At 37.4% G+C, this 16,159-nt stretch overlaps 1 protein-coding gene across 1 annotated transcript in view; it reads left to right on the forward strand.

The window, feature by feature from the left end:
- FBN2 (fibrillin 2) overlaps window positions 1-16,159 on the forward strand; it is a 219,287-nt gene that overhangs the window by 195,599 nt on the left and 7,529 nt on the right. The window contains exons 55-62 of the mRNA XM_043912195.1: window positions 3-134; window positions 2,371-2,496; window positions 4,019-4,225; window positions 5,170-5,295; window positions 6,905-7,027; window positions 7,685-7,801; window positions 8,418-8,546; window positions 10,286-10,405. Coding sequence (XP_043768130.1) covers window positions 3-134; window positions 2,371-2,496; window positions 4,019-4,225; window positions 5,170-5,295; window positions 6,905-7,027; window positions 7,685-7,801; window positions 8,418-8,546; window positions 10,286-10,405 — 1,080 coding nt within the window. The remainder of the gene's footprint in view (window positions 1-2; window positions 135-2,370; window positions 2,497-4,018; window positions 4,226-5,169; window positions 5,296-6,904; window positions 7,028-7,684; window positions 7,802-8,417; window positions 8,547-10,285; window positions 10,406-16,159) is intronic.

The raw sequence follows: 16,159 nt of genomic DNA on the forward strand, positions 1-16,159 counted from the left end.
AGACCTGGATGAATGTGCTGAAGGGCTGCATGACTGTGAATCTAGGGGCATGATGTGCAAGAATCTGATTGGCACCTTCATGTGCATCTGCCCGCCTGGGATGGCCCGCAGGCCTGACGGAGAAGGCTGTGTAGGTAAGGCTGTACGGGATGATGGCTGCCTGCTTAACACTCCTACTCCCAGTCAGAAACATAGGAATTTTAGTTATCACAGTGGAAAACACTGTGTATTGTTTTCTGTGCAAATAGCCAAAGAAATAAAAAACTACAAGAATCTGTTAAGTTCCTAACACAATAATGCGAAAGGTAAAATATTATTAATCTTTTCTATTGTTAATTGGTTTCTGTAGCAACTTGGAAAATCTTGCACTCAAGAGAAATTTTCCAACATTTGTTTTCATTGTCAGGAAAAGTTTTTAAAAAAAGAAAGAAGATAAATGTAAGATTTATAGCAATCAGATCTTTTTAGATACGTTTCTGTTATGCACTTTGAAGTCAAAGCAGTTAGCTGAAAAACTAATCAAAGGTAACAGCGTTAGGATAGGATTGGATCAAGAAGGCGGACTTAAACCTTCATATTCTAGAAACAAGAAACACTATACAATTTTTTAAATCCATAACTTAGTTTAATACTTTTGTATATACTTTAAAATTTATGCAAAAAGTTTCCTAAAAGAAAAAAAAATACCTTTAACAAGAAAAACCATGTGTCAGAACACTAGGAGCAAAGTGAGAATTCTTAAAGCTTCCCAGGGAGCAAAACCAGATTTCCTACAAGTGACAGTTAACAGTGGGTAGAAGAAAACAATGGAGCAGCAATATTTTCAAGGCATTCTAAGAGAAAACAATTTTGAACTAAAACTTTATATTCAACCTAGTGATAAAACAAAAATATCACCTTGTCAGAAATGTGTTTTAAACACTTATCACCCACATACCCTCTGTATCTTATATCCAAACTGTATCCTCCAATATATTTTTTAAAGTTAATTCGAGAGGAAGCAATAATAAGCCGAGAAACCAGTAACCCTCGTTATATGGTTTAAATAAATGCTGGTGTTCCATAAAAGAAATATAACAAATCAGAATTTCTAGACTGTGTCAGCATGGCAGTTAGCACAAGGAGAGAGAAGAAAGGGGTAAACTCATACCAAGGGTACTTGCTATGGCCAGAAGCTATTGAAACAGACACTTCTTGATGTTAATAGAAAAATGTTTATTAGCAGTGTGTGTTGAAGTTGTCTCATCGCTACCACTGGAAGAATAGAAGATTACAACTTCTAGACATGAGTTGGGGATGACAGTAGGGCAGAGAAAAAATTAGACTGATCTAAGAAATATTGAGAGAAGGGGACAAGTAGCCTGGTAACTATTAAACAGCATAAAATGACAAGACTCCAAACATATCAGTAATCACCATAGATAGAAATAGTTTAAATTTCTGGTTAAAAGGCAAATGTACTTTAAAATATTCTTTTAAAAGTGCAGCTTCATACTTTTTACAAGAAATGTACCAAATCAAAATGTGAGATAGATGGAAGATAAAGGGGTGGAACAAGATATCCACGGCAAATGTTGATAAAAAGCAAGCGCATGCAAAATAAATATTAATAAATTAAAGATTAAAAAGCATAAAGATGAAAGGAGAAATTCATCAAAGGGATTTGTCATGAGCTCTCATGCCTCTGACAACATTGATTTGAAACATACCTCAAACAAAATGTACAAAATGTCAAATAAACACAGTAAGTAAAGATGTAGGAATTTTAATGTAACAGTTTTGTTCTGATATATTTATTTGTCAGAAACTAAAAGAGCAGTGCTATCTAAATTCCTTCTGCCTCTAGCTGCCCTAACACTCTGCATGGCTCCTGTGATTTTTACTCAAGTCAGTGGAGGAGCTTGTCCTTTATCCCTGGCCTGAGTGCTCTCCGCCTCTCCCTAACACCTGCCACCGCTCTGCCCTCAGCCTTTCTCTCCTGTCACATGAATTGGTATCTTCTTTCCCAAAGTTCTTTCTCCTGGTCGGTAATCCTTTTTGGAGCCACTTTTCCAATTTTCCATCAAGCATCACCTCTTTCCTGAAAAGAGGAAGGGAGAAAGAAAAGCGACAGAGGTTGGGGGGGAACACTTTGTTAACCTAGAACCCATCTTGGAAGGATGAGGTAAATTTAAACATGATAAATTTAAAGGTAATGTTATATTTTTAATATAATACTATAAATTTAAATATAATTCATATAATTTATATTCTATCATATTAGTATTTTGATGAAGAAGTTTTAAGCAAGATATAAACCATTAGAAGATACGTTTGTAAATTATAAACTTTACAGTCTATTCATGACTCATATTATTTGCTTTTCTCAAGATGAAAATGAATGCAGGACCAAACCAGGAATCTGTGAAAACGGGCGTTGTGTTAACACTATTGGGAGCTATAGATGTGAGTGTAATGAAGGCTTTCAGTCCAGCTCTTCTGGCACTGAGTGCCTTGGTAAGTTGATAAACAGAGTATATTTTACTTGGTGAATAAAGCATGTGTTTTGTGATGTAATCACAAGAGAGTTCTATATATATATATCCTTGTCTGCAAAATAGATCCCCCAATCTGAGTAATCCATGTACCTCTTCCTGAAGATAGACATCTATTAAAATGATGTATTTGTACACGTGTGTGTAGTACATACATCCATGCTTAATGTAAATAACCATCTTAAGTAGTCTTTCCAAAATTAAGATTAATTAAGCTCTGTGGAAAATGTGACTCTAGTAAAACTTACATCAGGGAATGATTTAATTCCAAAGGAAAATATTTGCTATGTGAGGTAAGTTTTGCTGTATTAATAATATTAAAGAAAATGCCACATTTCAGAAATGCAGTGAGAGTTAATTTTTGTTTTATGATACAGAGAAGCGTTTTACAAAATATTTTCTTGTGGAAAATATAAGTCTCAGGCATTTTAATGATAAAATGCATATATCATAAACCATTTAGTTAATTATGAGCAGGTGTAAAAGTATGAAGTAGTCAAATTTAATGCAAACCAAGAAATAGCACTCATCATGGGTTTTGATGCAAAAACAGCCCATTTCAGCTACATCAGATTGTTCTCAGAATGATGTCATCTGCTTCAAATCCTTGGAAATTATTAGTCATGAAAACATATTTTGTTTATTATTATCTTCAATCTGGATCTTCATTAACCATCAGTCTTTTTGGAAATAGAAAAGATGACCTACATAGAAAGTGTACTTTTCTGTCCATATTACTAACAGTTCATTAGGATGGTTCTTAAAACCCCATTTAAGATCTCTTTGCCAACTTATATCAGTAAAATCCCTTTATTTATAATAATTTTAAAAACTACTTAATCCAATGTTTAAACAGTCCTTTAGATGTCTAAAATACAGGAGATTAGATTGAATATGTACCAATATGCTTTTCAAAAACAAATCCTGTTCTCATTTGCTTATTTAAAGGGAAGTATTTTTCTTTGATTTTTTCTTTCAGTTGGATTCTATAGGAATGGTAGTTTACTGTCACTTAGCTGCTGAGGAAAAGAAGAAAAAACTCACCTGTCTTTCTTTAGTATCAGTTATTAAATTTAATAAACTGTTGCGAAAGAGCACTGTGAAAGGAACCTCCAGCAGAACATTCTAATCATTGTCTTAAGCAATATGACTCCTCACATAAAAGAATATTTAACTTTTAAAAAGGTATTGCCATGGGACTTCCTGGTGGTCCAGTGGCTAAGACTCCCCCCTCCCAATTGCAGGGGGCCCAGGTTCAATCCCTGGCTGGGGAACTAGATCCCACACGCCACAACCGAGAGTCCGCCTGTGGCAGCTAAAGATTCTGTATGCTACAACTAAGACCCCGCACCACCAGAATAAATTGAGATTTTAAAAGTATTGTTATGAAGGAAAACACTGATTGTCCTTTGTAATGTGAAGACCCAGATAACGAAGTGTCAGTCCCTTGACACTGGTGCTTTTTAACTGCATTGTCATTTCAGACAATCGACAGGGCCTCTGCTTTGCAGAGGTGTTGCAGACCATGTGTCAGATGGCATCCAGCAGCCGTAACCTTGTCACAAAGTCAGAATGCTGCTGCGATGGGGGGCGAGGCTGGGGTCATCAGTGTGAGCTCTGCCCACTCCCTGGAACTGCCCAGTACAAGAAGATATGTCCTCATGGCCCAGGCTATACCACTGATGGAAGAGGTAAGGAGTTGAGGAAATCCATGCATGTTATCAACACAGTGCACATTAATTCACATTAATTTGAAGGAAATAGGATAATAGCTAAAATATATGTATATATGTGTGTGGTCGTATATGCTTTTCACTAATGCTTCAGTAGCTTTAAGAGGCATAATCTTCGTATCAAATCTAAGAGGTAGAATCTCTTATTATTCCTATTTTAGCAGATAGAAACTGAAGCACAAAGCTTAAGTAACAATAAATAAGTGTACCCAAGATCACAGCCTTTTTAAAGGTTGGAATGGAACAAGGAATGGAATGTATCTGTCTGACCCCAGAGGCCGTCTGCAACCCACAAGCTATACGTGCTTCATTTAAGTTAAGGTTGCTTATTTGTTTGTGCACAGGAACTCATTCTGTTTGCAGCGTATTTACAAACCAGCAAGTCTCACAAATGATTAATAGTTTCCAGGTTTTTTGGTACAACCAATATGCTAATGTCATAAAAATAACATTTTCCTCTATTCCTATAAAGATTTTAGATCTTACCCTTGATTACATTGTTAATGAAACCCTTTCTTAGGGTCTAATGCAACTGAATTTAAAGCAAATCCATGGAATACCATCACAAATTCCAAATTAGTGGAACTTCAGAAGGGTAGCTTTCTATTGATAGCGTCCCCCCAAAAATTCATGCTTAGATTGCAGAACAAGTAGACTCCAGTGGGGCTTTCAACATAGCCTTCCTTATGTTTGTCTCTTCCTATCACTTCAGATTTTTTTTTTTTATCTCTTCCTTCTCTGTTGCCACTCTGTTGAATGATGAAAAGGTACACCAGCACAGTTATGAACGTTGGTTTTTAGTTATCTCTCAATTGCTTAATTTCTTTTAGCTTCTAACCAGTTTTATTCTTGCATCTGTATTAACTTCTGTTTGTTTTTGCCTTGGGGTTTTTGGTGCACAGATATTGACGAATGTAAAGTTATGCCAAATCTCTGCACCAACGGTCAGTGCATCAATACCATGGGCTCCTTCCGGTGTTTCTGTAAGGTTGGCTACACCACAGACATCAGCGGAACCTCGTGTGTAGGTAAGGAAAGATGAGGCATCTCTGCATCTGAGTGGTTGTTAACTGCTGTTTTCTACAAGTCCTTTACTCTCAGTAGAATATCTTTTGTTACGGTGTTTGGATTGTACATTTTGCTAAAGTGATGCCATTCCTTTCATTAGTATGGTCCTTAATATCATAGGAGTTGTCCAAGGCCTTGTCTAGTAATGTGAGACACAGAAGTATTAGATTTATCAAAAAGTCTGTAAAGTTAGGGAAACATTAAAATTATAAAAAAATATACTTTCAACATTTTACATTTAGTTTAAGATGTATAGAGGCATGTTTGTTTTGTCATTTTTTAATGAAAGACCAGGACTTTTGATTGTGAAAGTATGTTTTTGCATATGGAGAGAATGCTTTTTGCTTATTTCTCGTTGCAGTTATTTTTGCATAAAATATACCAATTAAGCATCATCTAAAATTTCCAGTTGCAAAGCAGTCTCAATACAGAAAGCCTTCTACGTTTTTAATATCTCTTTTTCTAATTTATTTTACTGTCTCATCCATGGAGCCGGTGGTAGCTTGCCTTTATTGAGTCTTTCCAAAACATTTAGTTTTCATTAAAGAAAAAAATCTTTTCTCCTTCATAGTTCATCAGCTTAATATCAACTTGTTTTAATAACAAGCACATCTGGCATGAAAAGGGTAAGAAGAACCAACCTAAATCTTAGTAAGCATTCAACTCACTTGTTTGGGCAAGATAATAATAGAAACTAGGCTATCAGTCATGAGCTTTTAACATTCTTTGGGCATCAATCAATGTCTTTTAGAGGGGAAATGTAGATTGTTCGCTGTCAGAGTCCTAGCAGAAAAGAGGTGGCATATTGAAATGAGGACAGTTTAAGGAGACTTGTTTTTTTAACAAAAGGACAGTGTATAAAGGTGTGAGCAGAGTGTGCAGGAAACACTAGGAATAGTGCTGAGTTCTGGGGCTATTCCACCTCTGGGCCAAAGATAAGAGGGAAGGATTACTGAAATCTGGAAGATGGAGAAAGTTGTTCCCAGAGGCCTGCCTTTAGAGCATCCATGACCTCTGACCCCATGACTCAGTCAGCCTCAGCCCATCTTGCGAGAAGGGAATCGAGGAACTGAGAACCAGACTGAAGAAAGAGGGCAGGAGGGCCTGCTAATGGAATCTGTGTGCAATTCAGCCTCCCGGGCCCAAGAACAGGGTGGACCAAGGTGAGGACTGCAGCTGGAAGGGGAAGTAACGGTCTCCAGCACAATCTGTGGGAAGTGTCAGCTCAGAGACTCTGAGAACATTCACCACATCCACATGTCAAAGAGAAGAAAGTCTAACCTTCAGGCTTATGATTCTCAAACTGTAAACCGAAGTACACCAATCTAAAAAATCTGGTGTCTTTTTTTGAACCTAGTTATCTGGATATTTTCAATATTTGCCCAAGAATCGCCTGACAAAGTTAAACCAGTAAATTACCTTAGAGAAAATTGTTCTGTGCCTCATTTCTCTCTGGCTGTTTTCCATTTTAAGTTGAAGAGGAAAACAATGAGTGAGAATATGGAGGGAGGAAAGAGCCTGGTCGTTCCTTCTAACCAGTAATTTAATCCTCACATCACTTTTACTCAGATCTCGATGAATGTTCGCAGTCCCCAAAACCCTGCAACTTCATCTGCAAGAACGCGGAGGGGAGTTACCAGTGCTCGTGTCCCCGGGGCTATGTCCTGCAGGAGGACGGGAAGACCTGCAAAGGTGATGAAGAGTCTATATGTGGGACCCTCTCCTTTTTTTCAGATTGAAAATCAGTTTATCGGGGATCTTACCACATGCCTCACTTTTACTGGGGCTTCCCTTGTGACTCAGATGGTGAAGAATCTGCCTGCAATACAGAATACCCAGGTTTGATCCCTGGGATAGGAAAATCCCTTGGAGAAGGGAAAGGCTACCCACTCCAGTGTTCTGACCTGGAGAATTCCATGGACTGTATAGTCCATGGGGTTGCAAAGCGTCAGACACAACTGAGCAATTTTTATTTTCACTTAATAGGATTAAGTAACCAGCCATGTACTCAACTGTGCATTAAATACAAATATTATAACCTTTGAATATTAGCTTTGAAAACAGTTCATGAACATCACTATAATTTATCCTTTCAGCTTTTTATTTTTAAAAAATTTTTGTTATATATTACCTTAGCCATCCTGTCTTAGTAGTTCATAGTATCTACACTGCTTAAGTATGTGAAAAGAAACTCCTTGCCTTATGCATATGGAAATCTATAAAGCTTCCAACAAAAATCTAGACAGAATACTCCTGGTAGAACATGCACACCTCTCCGTGGCTTCATGGGAAGGGAAGCATAGCCAGATAACTCTGCTCTGATTTTCATTGGCCTCTCTTTCGTTGCAGACCTTGATGAATGTCAAACCAAACAGCACAATTGCCAGTTCCTGTGTGTCAACACTCTGGGAGGTTTTACCTGTAAATGTCCACCTGGTTTCACACAGCATCACACTGCTTGTATTGGTAAGACAAAACTCCAAAAGGGAAGTTCTGCACACTACTGGTAGAAGCCTAAAACTGTAGTTAAAAATGATAGAATAATGGCCCAGTACTTAATATTAAAATCAGTCCCTCATAATTAGTCGTTTAAAAATGTTGTTAATAATTTATTTTTTCATAAAAACAATATCCAAGCATAGTAGTCCTGTGTAGTCCAAGCACGTGCACAGTAGGTGTATTCCAAGCAGTGCCTTTACATTTCATTCTAAATATAGTGTGTGTTCGGATAAAATATGAGTAAAAGACTCATTATAATTTAGAACATGCTAATGAACATGCTGGTATTTTTTTTATGTCAGAAGACACACAGGTCTTAACCTTAACTTTCAGTCTGTGCTATCGGAAACCATGTCCTCAATTGAGCCAAAATATGCTCTGATTTCCAGCCTCTTGAAATACACTTCTTTCTGACCATTTTTGTCTTTAATATGGCCATGAATAGTAGCATACTTTTCTGTAAACTCTGTTTTCACATCGTGAAACTTAGGCTTTCATACTTTACTTTTTCCTTCATGTAGTAAGATTTAAATCCTGTAATAATAGGAAAGCCTGATGCTCTTTCCCTTTTGTCCTTTGCTAGACAACAACGAATGTGGGTCGCAGCCTTCACTTTGTGGAGCAAAGGGAATCTGTCAAAACACCCCTGGGAGTTTTAGCTGCGAATGCCAAAGAGGGTTCTCCCTTGATGCTACTGGACTGAACTGTGAAGGTGAGTTTATTTATTTAAATATTCTTATTCTAACATAGCAAACTGTTTTCTGTTAATTTCTAATGAGAAATTTCTGTTAATTAGAAAATTTCTAATTAGAAATTTCTGTTAAATTTCTAATTTCTGTTAATTTCAATGAGAAATTGAGATCATCTCAAACAACAAAGATTAACAAAGTAAAATCCAGAAGTTGATTTTTTTTTTTGCTTATAAATTTTCACATATCATTTTGGGGACAGAGGAAAACCTTAATGTGATGAAACAAAAATTCTGTGAGTACACATGGGCTTCTGAAATAACTGTTTACCTAGTTACTGATCTAAAAAAAGAATTGAACTGAAAACAAATTCTGTACCTAATTTAGTTGCAGTAAACCAGAAAAAAATCGGATGTCTGTTCCATGATACTTGAATGTAAAATATATAAATGTTAAGTATAAGATGAAGAACAGTTATAGAGAACTGGGCAGATGAACAGAAAGCGCTGGGGAAAACTGATGGTGGTTTTATTTGTCTGAGAGTCCCGATTCAGTGTCTTTTCTATAAAGGGCATTTCCTATAAAGTCTTCATCACAATAGATATTTCCTGTTAAATCCGAGGGAAAATTTAAGTGGGAATAAAATAGGAATTTGCCTGTGGCCAATAAAATGTTCTTCAGTATTTTCATTGCAAGTTCTAGCGTATGAGATAAATATACTACGATTTGTAGCTTTTACAAAATACTCAGGACAGAGGTTCTGAGAGCATGTACTTCCCCTTTATATTTTTATATACTAGTGCAGTTTACATCCTTATTGATTTTAGTCACCCTTGAATCAATTATTCTTAGAAATACATGATTTTGAGCTCTAGAAATAGATTTAGAGGTTTTAATATAGTCTGAGAACTACAGGACTTTTACATGTATCTAATCTTCAACCACAAAAAAATTCAACTTAAAAATTTCTATTTTAATATTTTGTATTTGAAGTCATTGAGACTTTGAATGTATTCTGACCATACAGCTGCTTGCCATGTGTGAGTTCAGCTTGTGACTATCTACATAAGATACAATTTATTAATTATCCCTATAAATTTGTTACACATATATCAGACATGCCAATTTCATTTCTCTTTTTATGGGTAAATTTCAAAGCCTCAGTTGTCATTCCAGAAGAGTTTGCGTGTATGAACAAAGAAATTATTCCATATGTGTCACAATACTATATCATGTCTAAAAATAATGTTTTTAAATACTTTAAATTTGCATCTAATTAATCTCAAAAAGTAATAAATATTTTGGCATTCCCAACCATTATACTTCTTTAGGTATTTCTGTAATGCTTGTATCTTCCCGAAAATGAGAATTAACATGTCAATCACTTTGAACTTACTGGAATATGTGATGCAAATATATTTATATCATTTACCAAGTAAATCATACCATATGTAGTTAATCCATCCAAAATGCACAACATTTGTGGTTGCTATGGTTGATTTGCTGAAATTAAGATATTATTTGAAGCACTGACGTGGCATGGCTGGTGGATAGCATAAGAATGATGTGGTTTCTTATCTCAGAGCCGTTCTCTGTACGACCACTGACTTAATAACCATGTGACTTGGGAAAAATCACAGCCCCTCGGGGTGTCTTATTTGTTTGTCCCTCTGGTGATCATTACCCCGTGTTGTGTTTGGAGTACATTTAAGAATAGTAGAAGAAAGGTGACATACAAATCTTGCCCGGATTGTTTTTACAGATGTTGATGAATGTGATGGAAACCATAGGTGCCAACATGGCTGCCAGAACATCCTGGGAGGCTACAGGTGTGGCTGCCCGCAAGGATATATTCAGCATTACCAGTGGAATCAGTGTGTTGGTGAGCACTCGCTTGTTACCTGGCATCTGCTTTTCTTGCCTTAAACTATCTTTTACTAAAACAAATGAGCAATAAAGATTGTCGTTTTCAGTGTAGCCTTTAAACCCTAGAACTTAAAAAACCAGTACTTAGGACTGATGCATGGGAATTCATTAAACTACTTTGTATACTTGTGTCTATTTGAAAATATACATAATATACTTTAAAATGTTAAGTACCTAAAAGGTAACTCAGTTAGAGCTTTGATAATTTTAATTTTCTGCTAGCTGATAATTTTAAGTTTCTGAAGATGATGTCAGGACTCATTTATATCATCTTCATTTGCTAAGGTCAAAGGCTTTTTTTTTAATCAGTAATTTAGTATCTTTAGATTTGGGGTTGAAGGGTTGCCCATCCATCTGCTCATGTAAATCTAAAAGGAATCAGATCAAATTAATGAGCATCATTCATCTGTGCTCTCCAGTCACATATTTAATGAAGGGGATATAGAGGATTTTAAGGTAGGAAAAGGAACTAGTTATAGCAAATACTGTTGAAAACTCCAGACAAAAAAAGTGTTTGTAAAATAAAATCTGTAGACACTCAACTCTCTTTCTTGCACTGATAGAGTCATGGAAATTCTTTTAAGGAGAGTTTGATCAAAGAGGACATTACGCTCTACTTGAATGGCCAGCTGACTTAGCATGCGCCCAATTTCTTGGCTCCATTTGAATGCCCTTCCTAGATGCAGATTCCAACAGTGTGACAGTAGATACGGGCACAGCTTGAGCAGAAGGGGGAACAGTGGGCCTGCTGAGAAGCAGCAGGTTGCCTCCTGTCTCTCTGTAGTGATTGAAATTACCCCACGTGTATTTCAAGTATTTTACTCTACGGGAGCCACTAAGTAAATTAATTTGATTTTATCCCTGATGATCTTCTCAAAAGAAACTTTTAACGACAGTTTAGTAAATTGAGAAAATCAAGACAAATTTCAGAGGTGGGAAAGCAACTCTGAAAGTTGGTGCAGCTCTGCTGTGGCTTTGTGCCAGGCCAAAGACAGATGCTTGGCCATACCAGCAACACACTCTCATGGGGGAAATGCAAAAGCCAGTGATGATCTGGAAGTTAAGGATATTGAGTTTGAAAGGATTATCAAAATGATGACTTAGGCTGTCGATCAAAATGACTTTATAAGTTCAGTTTCCTTCTTTTCTCTTCATAGAAAAAAGAGGTTGCAGAAGTTATTATGCCCCAATTTATTGATTCATAAACAGATAAAGTATAGGGACACTCTTCAGAACATAGGAAATGGTCCTTTTTTAGGTAACTAATTTAAGCGTGCAAAGTGATTTTTATTGTGTTGTTTATAAAATGAGAGGCTCACCCCCCTATTCAGTTAATACCATGGACTTCTTGGTTACTTCTACAGGACTTAAAGCAGAAGAATGATCTGTAATATTTCACATGTATCAGTTTTAAATAAAATCCTTGTTTTTAAAGTAATCATAAGTAGAAATTGGAATGTGCATGGAGGATCAACTCAATTTCTGAGTTTTTAAGTTTCCTGGAATTTCTGCCTGTAAGGATTTAGTGTGAAAATAAGACACACAGGTTTTCACTGAATACGGTCTGACTTAAAGTGAGGGCTGTGTGGTGTACCCAAGTTGTTCTTGGTGGGATCCTTGGAGTAGGTACTTAAGCAAGGCAGTCACCCCAGAGCAACTCATGCTGGGATTCAGCCAGAAGCCAGTGGGCCTTCTAATCAGCAGAGACCCCCATCGACATAGGGATAGTGGTTTCAGAGATGAATTAAAAGCTGAGGATACATAAGCAGATACCCCAACTGTAAGAATAAATGTTAGCTTGCTCTGCTAAAATGGGCACCTCTAAGCCGCAAGCCTCTGGGTAAGTAAGATGAAGCAGGGATTTATTTTGAAATATTAGAGATTCTTCTGTGCAGGATTGAGCAATCCAGCTCATCACTAATAAATTCTAACTCTCTTGCAATTTTGAACCCACAGAACATTATAATTATAACTCAAATATATTTCAGCAATAGAATCAAACAACCATCAGGAACTAATAAAAGCAACAAGTTAGCAAAATAGCAATATTATAACAAAATGCAAATCGAAAGGCCACAAATCATTTTTATCTGTCACTATGAGAATGAATATCTTCAGTTATTCATATGATTGAAGAAGGAATATCCCATGAAGTATCTCAGACACATGTAACTGGGGTCCCCTTGTAAATGGACACAAACAGTACATCAGATAACTTAAGTAATAGTAAGTTGTAAACCTTCAGTGATGTTAATACTGCTGCCAGTGTGAGAAAAATGACAGCATTTGAAGTGTTAGGATTGAAAAACATTTTAAAGTCAAGTGAATACTTTAAGAAGTGTTCAGCCAGTTACCACAGAACACTTACAACATTCTGATACATAGATTTTACAGATTTAGGAACATTCCCATGTGTTCCTAAATAATATGCAAGCATTATAAATATTCTAAATTGAAAATAAGGTAATATTACTAACATTTGCATATGATTACATCTTAATATGTGAAGCTTTGGTTTACTTGGTGTTAGCAACTTCTAGTTCCTTCTATGTCCGTTTCAAAATAATTTGAACATAGCTTAGTGAGACTTGAGTCAGCTCAAAGTAGGTTTCAAACCGGAACATATTTTCACATTCAGATTACCTATGCCTATAAAATTATGCTATGGTGTACATTTATAGGATATAAAAATGACGTCTGTCATGGTGCCTCCAAAAGTTTTAACTGTATGAAAATGTTCTTGTCAGTGGTATGTTTAAATGCAGTTTATTCAATTAGTTGCCTTTCTTGGTAATTTTTCCACATTAGCACAATATCTAATACAATTTTCTAAGAATCTAATACATATATCTAAGAACTATGGATGGAAGTTCGTTTTATTGTACAGGAGACAGGAATCAAGACCATCCCCAAGAAAAAGAAATGCAAAAAAACAAAATGGCTGTCTGAGGAGGCCTTACAAATAGCTGTGAAAAGAGGAGAAGCGAAAAGCAAAGGAGAAAAGGAAAGCTATCCCCATTTGAATGCAGAGTTCCAAAGAATGGCAAGGAGAGATAAGAAAGCCTTCCTCAGCGATCAGTGCAAAGAAATAGAGGAAAACAATAGAATGGGAAAGACTAGAGATCTCTTCAACAAAATTAGAGATACCAGGGGAATATTTCATGCAAAGATGGGCACAATAAAGGACAGAAATGGTAGGGACCTAACAGAAGCAGAAGATATTGAGAAGAGGTGGCAAGAATACACAGAAGAACTGTACAAAAAAAGATCTTCATGACCCAGATAATCACGATGGTGTGATCACTCACCTAGAGCCAGACATCCTGGAATGTGAAGCCAAGTGGGCCTTAGGAAGCATCACTACGAACAAAGCTAGTGGAGGTGATGGAATTCCAGTTGAGCTATTTCAAATCCTGAAAGATGACGCTGTGAAAGTGCTGCACTCAATATGCCAGCAAATTTGGAAAACTCAGCAGTGGCCACAGGACTGGAAAAGGTCAGTTTTCATTCCATTCCCAAAGAAAGGCAATGCCAAAGAATGCTTAAACTACCACACAACTGCACTCATCTCACACGCTAGTAAAGTGATGCTTAAAATTCTCCAAGCCAGGCTTCAGCAATACATGAACCGTGAACTTCCAGATGTTCAAGCTGGTTTTAGAAAAGGCAGAGGAACCAGAGATCTAATTGCCAATATCTGCTGGATCATCGGAAAAGCAAGAGAGTTCCAGAAAAACATCTATTTCTGCTTTATTGACTATGCTAAAGCCTTCGACTGTGTGGATCACAATAAACTGTGGAAAATTCTGAAAGAGATGGGAATACCAGACCACCTGACCTGCCTCTTGAGAAACCTGTATGCAGGTCAGGAAGCAACAGTTAGAACTGGACATGGAACAACAGACTGGTTCCAAATAGGAAAAGGAGTACGTCAAGCCTGTATATTGTCACCCTGCTTATTTAACTTATATGCAGAGTACATCATGAGAAACGCTGGGCTGGAAGAAGCACAAGCTGGAATCAAGATTTCTGGGAGAAATATCAATAACCTCAGATATGCAGATGACACCACCCTTATGGCAGAAAGTGAAGAGGAACTAAAGAGCCTCTTGATGAAAGTGAAAGAGGAAAGTGAAAAAGTTGGCTTAAAGCTCAACATTCGGAAAACTAAGATCATGGCATCCGGTCCCATAACTTCATGGGAAATAGATGGGGAAACAGTGTCAGACTTTATTTTGGGGGGCTCCAAAATCACTGCAGATGGTTATTGCAGCCATGAAATTAAAAGACGCTTACTCCTTGGAAGGAAAGTTATGACCAACCTAGACAGCATACTAAAAAGCAGAGACATTACTTTGTCAACAAAGGTCTGTCTAGTCAAGGCTATGGTTTATCCAATGGTCATGTATGGATGTGACAGTTGACTATAAAGAAAGCTGAGCACCAAAGAATAGATGCTTTTGAACTGTGGTGTTGGAGAAGACTCTTGAGAGTCCCTTGGACTGCAAGGAGATCCAACCTGTCCATCCTAAAGGAGATCAGTCCTGGGTGTTCATTGGAAGGACTGATGTTGAAGCTGAGACTCCAGTACTTTGGCCACCTCATGTGAAGAGCTGACTCATTTGAAAAGACCCTGATGCTGGGAAAGATTGTGGGCAGGAGGAGAAGGGGATGACAGAGGATGAGATGGTTGGATGGCATCACCGACTCAATGGATGTGGGTTTGGGTGCACTCTGGGAGTTGGTGATAGACAGGGAGGCCTGGAGTGCTGCGATTCATGGGGTCGCAATGAGTTGGACATGTCTGAGCGACTGAACTGAACTGAACTGAGTACTATGTTCATATCAGGATCATTTTGTTAAACTATAATCTAACTCACATTCTCTATCAGGAGAGAAACAGCACATATAAAAATTATGTCAGATTTAATTATAAAAGCAGATGAACCTTTGAAGCAGAATTCCAAGTCTTTGATATATAGAAATAAAATAGTAGTTATATCTATGTCATAAATAGCAGGTTTGATCCCTGGTCTGGGAAGATCCCCTGAAGAAGGAAATGGCAACCCACTCCAGTATTCTTGCTGGGAGAACCCCATGGACAGAGGAACCTGGCAGGCTGCAATCCACGGGGTCGCAAAGAGTCAGACACAACTTAGCAACTGAGCAACAACAGCGAGCTTACTACTTAAGAATTTATTCATATGCTTTCTCCCTGTGAAATGAAGGCCGAGAATTTGTGCAAATTAGGTAATCGTGGTATGTTTCATATCCAGTGATTAAGAATGCTGTATTTGGCAGTTTGGTTTAATTCCGAAACTATACTCATGAGACAGAAATGTGCCTAATAATATTGGCCTTTTCAACAACCTCTGTATCGTAGTTAATGAAGCATAGTTTCCTGTGTGAGAGGCCTTTCCAGCGGGACTCCATCTGCATCCTCCGTAACCTCCCTGAGCTACTGCAGATAAGCACTTCGCTCTAGCTGCTGTGTCCCAAGGGCACCTAATTGCAAATGGGCCTGTTTCCCCACGTGAGCCAAACACGGACTTGTCATGTATTTGGTAAACAAACACATCATGCTCTAGTACAGTCACAAGAATCTGAAAGAATTCCATGGACCAGACATGACCGGTGCCCAGGGTGAAATCTGGATGATGATGAAGCCCACAGGGGTCAAGCCACAGACTAGGTATCAACCAGACAGTTA

This window comes from Cervus elaphus, chromosome 9 (genome assembly GCF_910594005.1).
Source record: "Cervus elaphus chromosome 9, mCerEla1.1, whole genome shotgun sequence".
Taxonomy (NCBI): domain Eukaryota; kingdom Metazoa; phylum Chordata; class Mammalia; order Artiodactyla; family Cervidae; genus Cervus; species Cervus elaphus.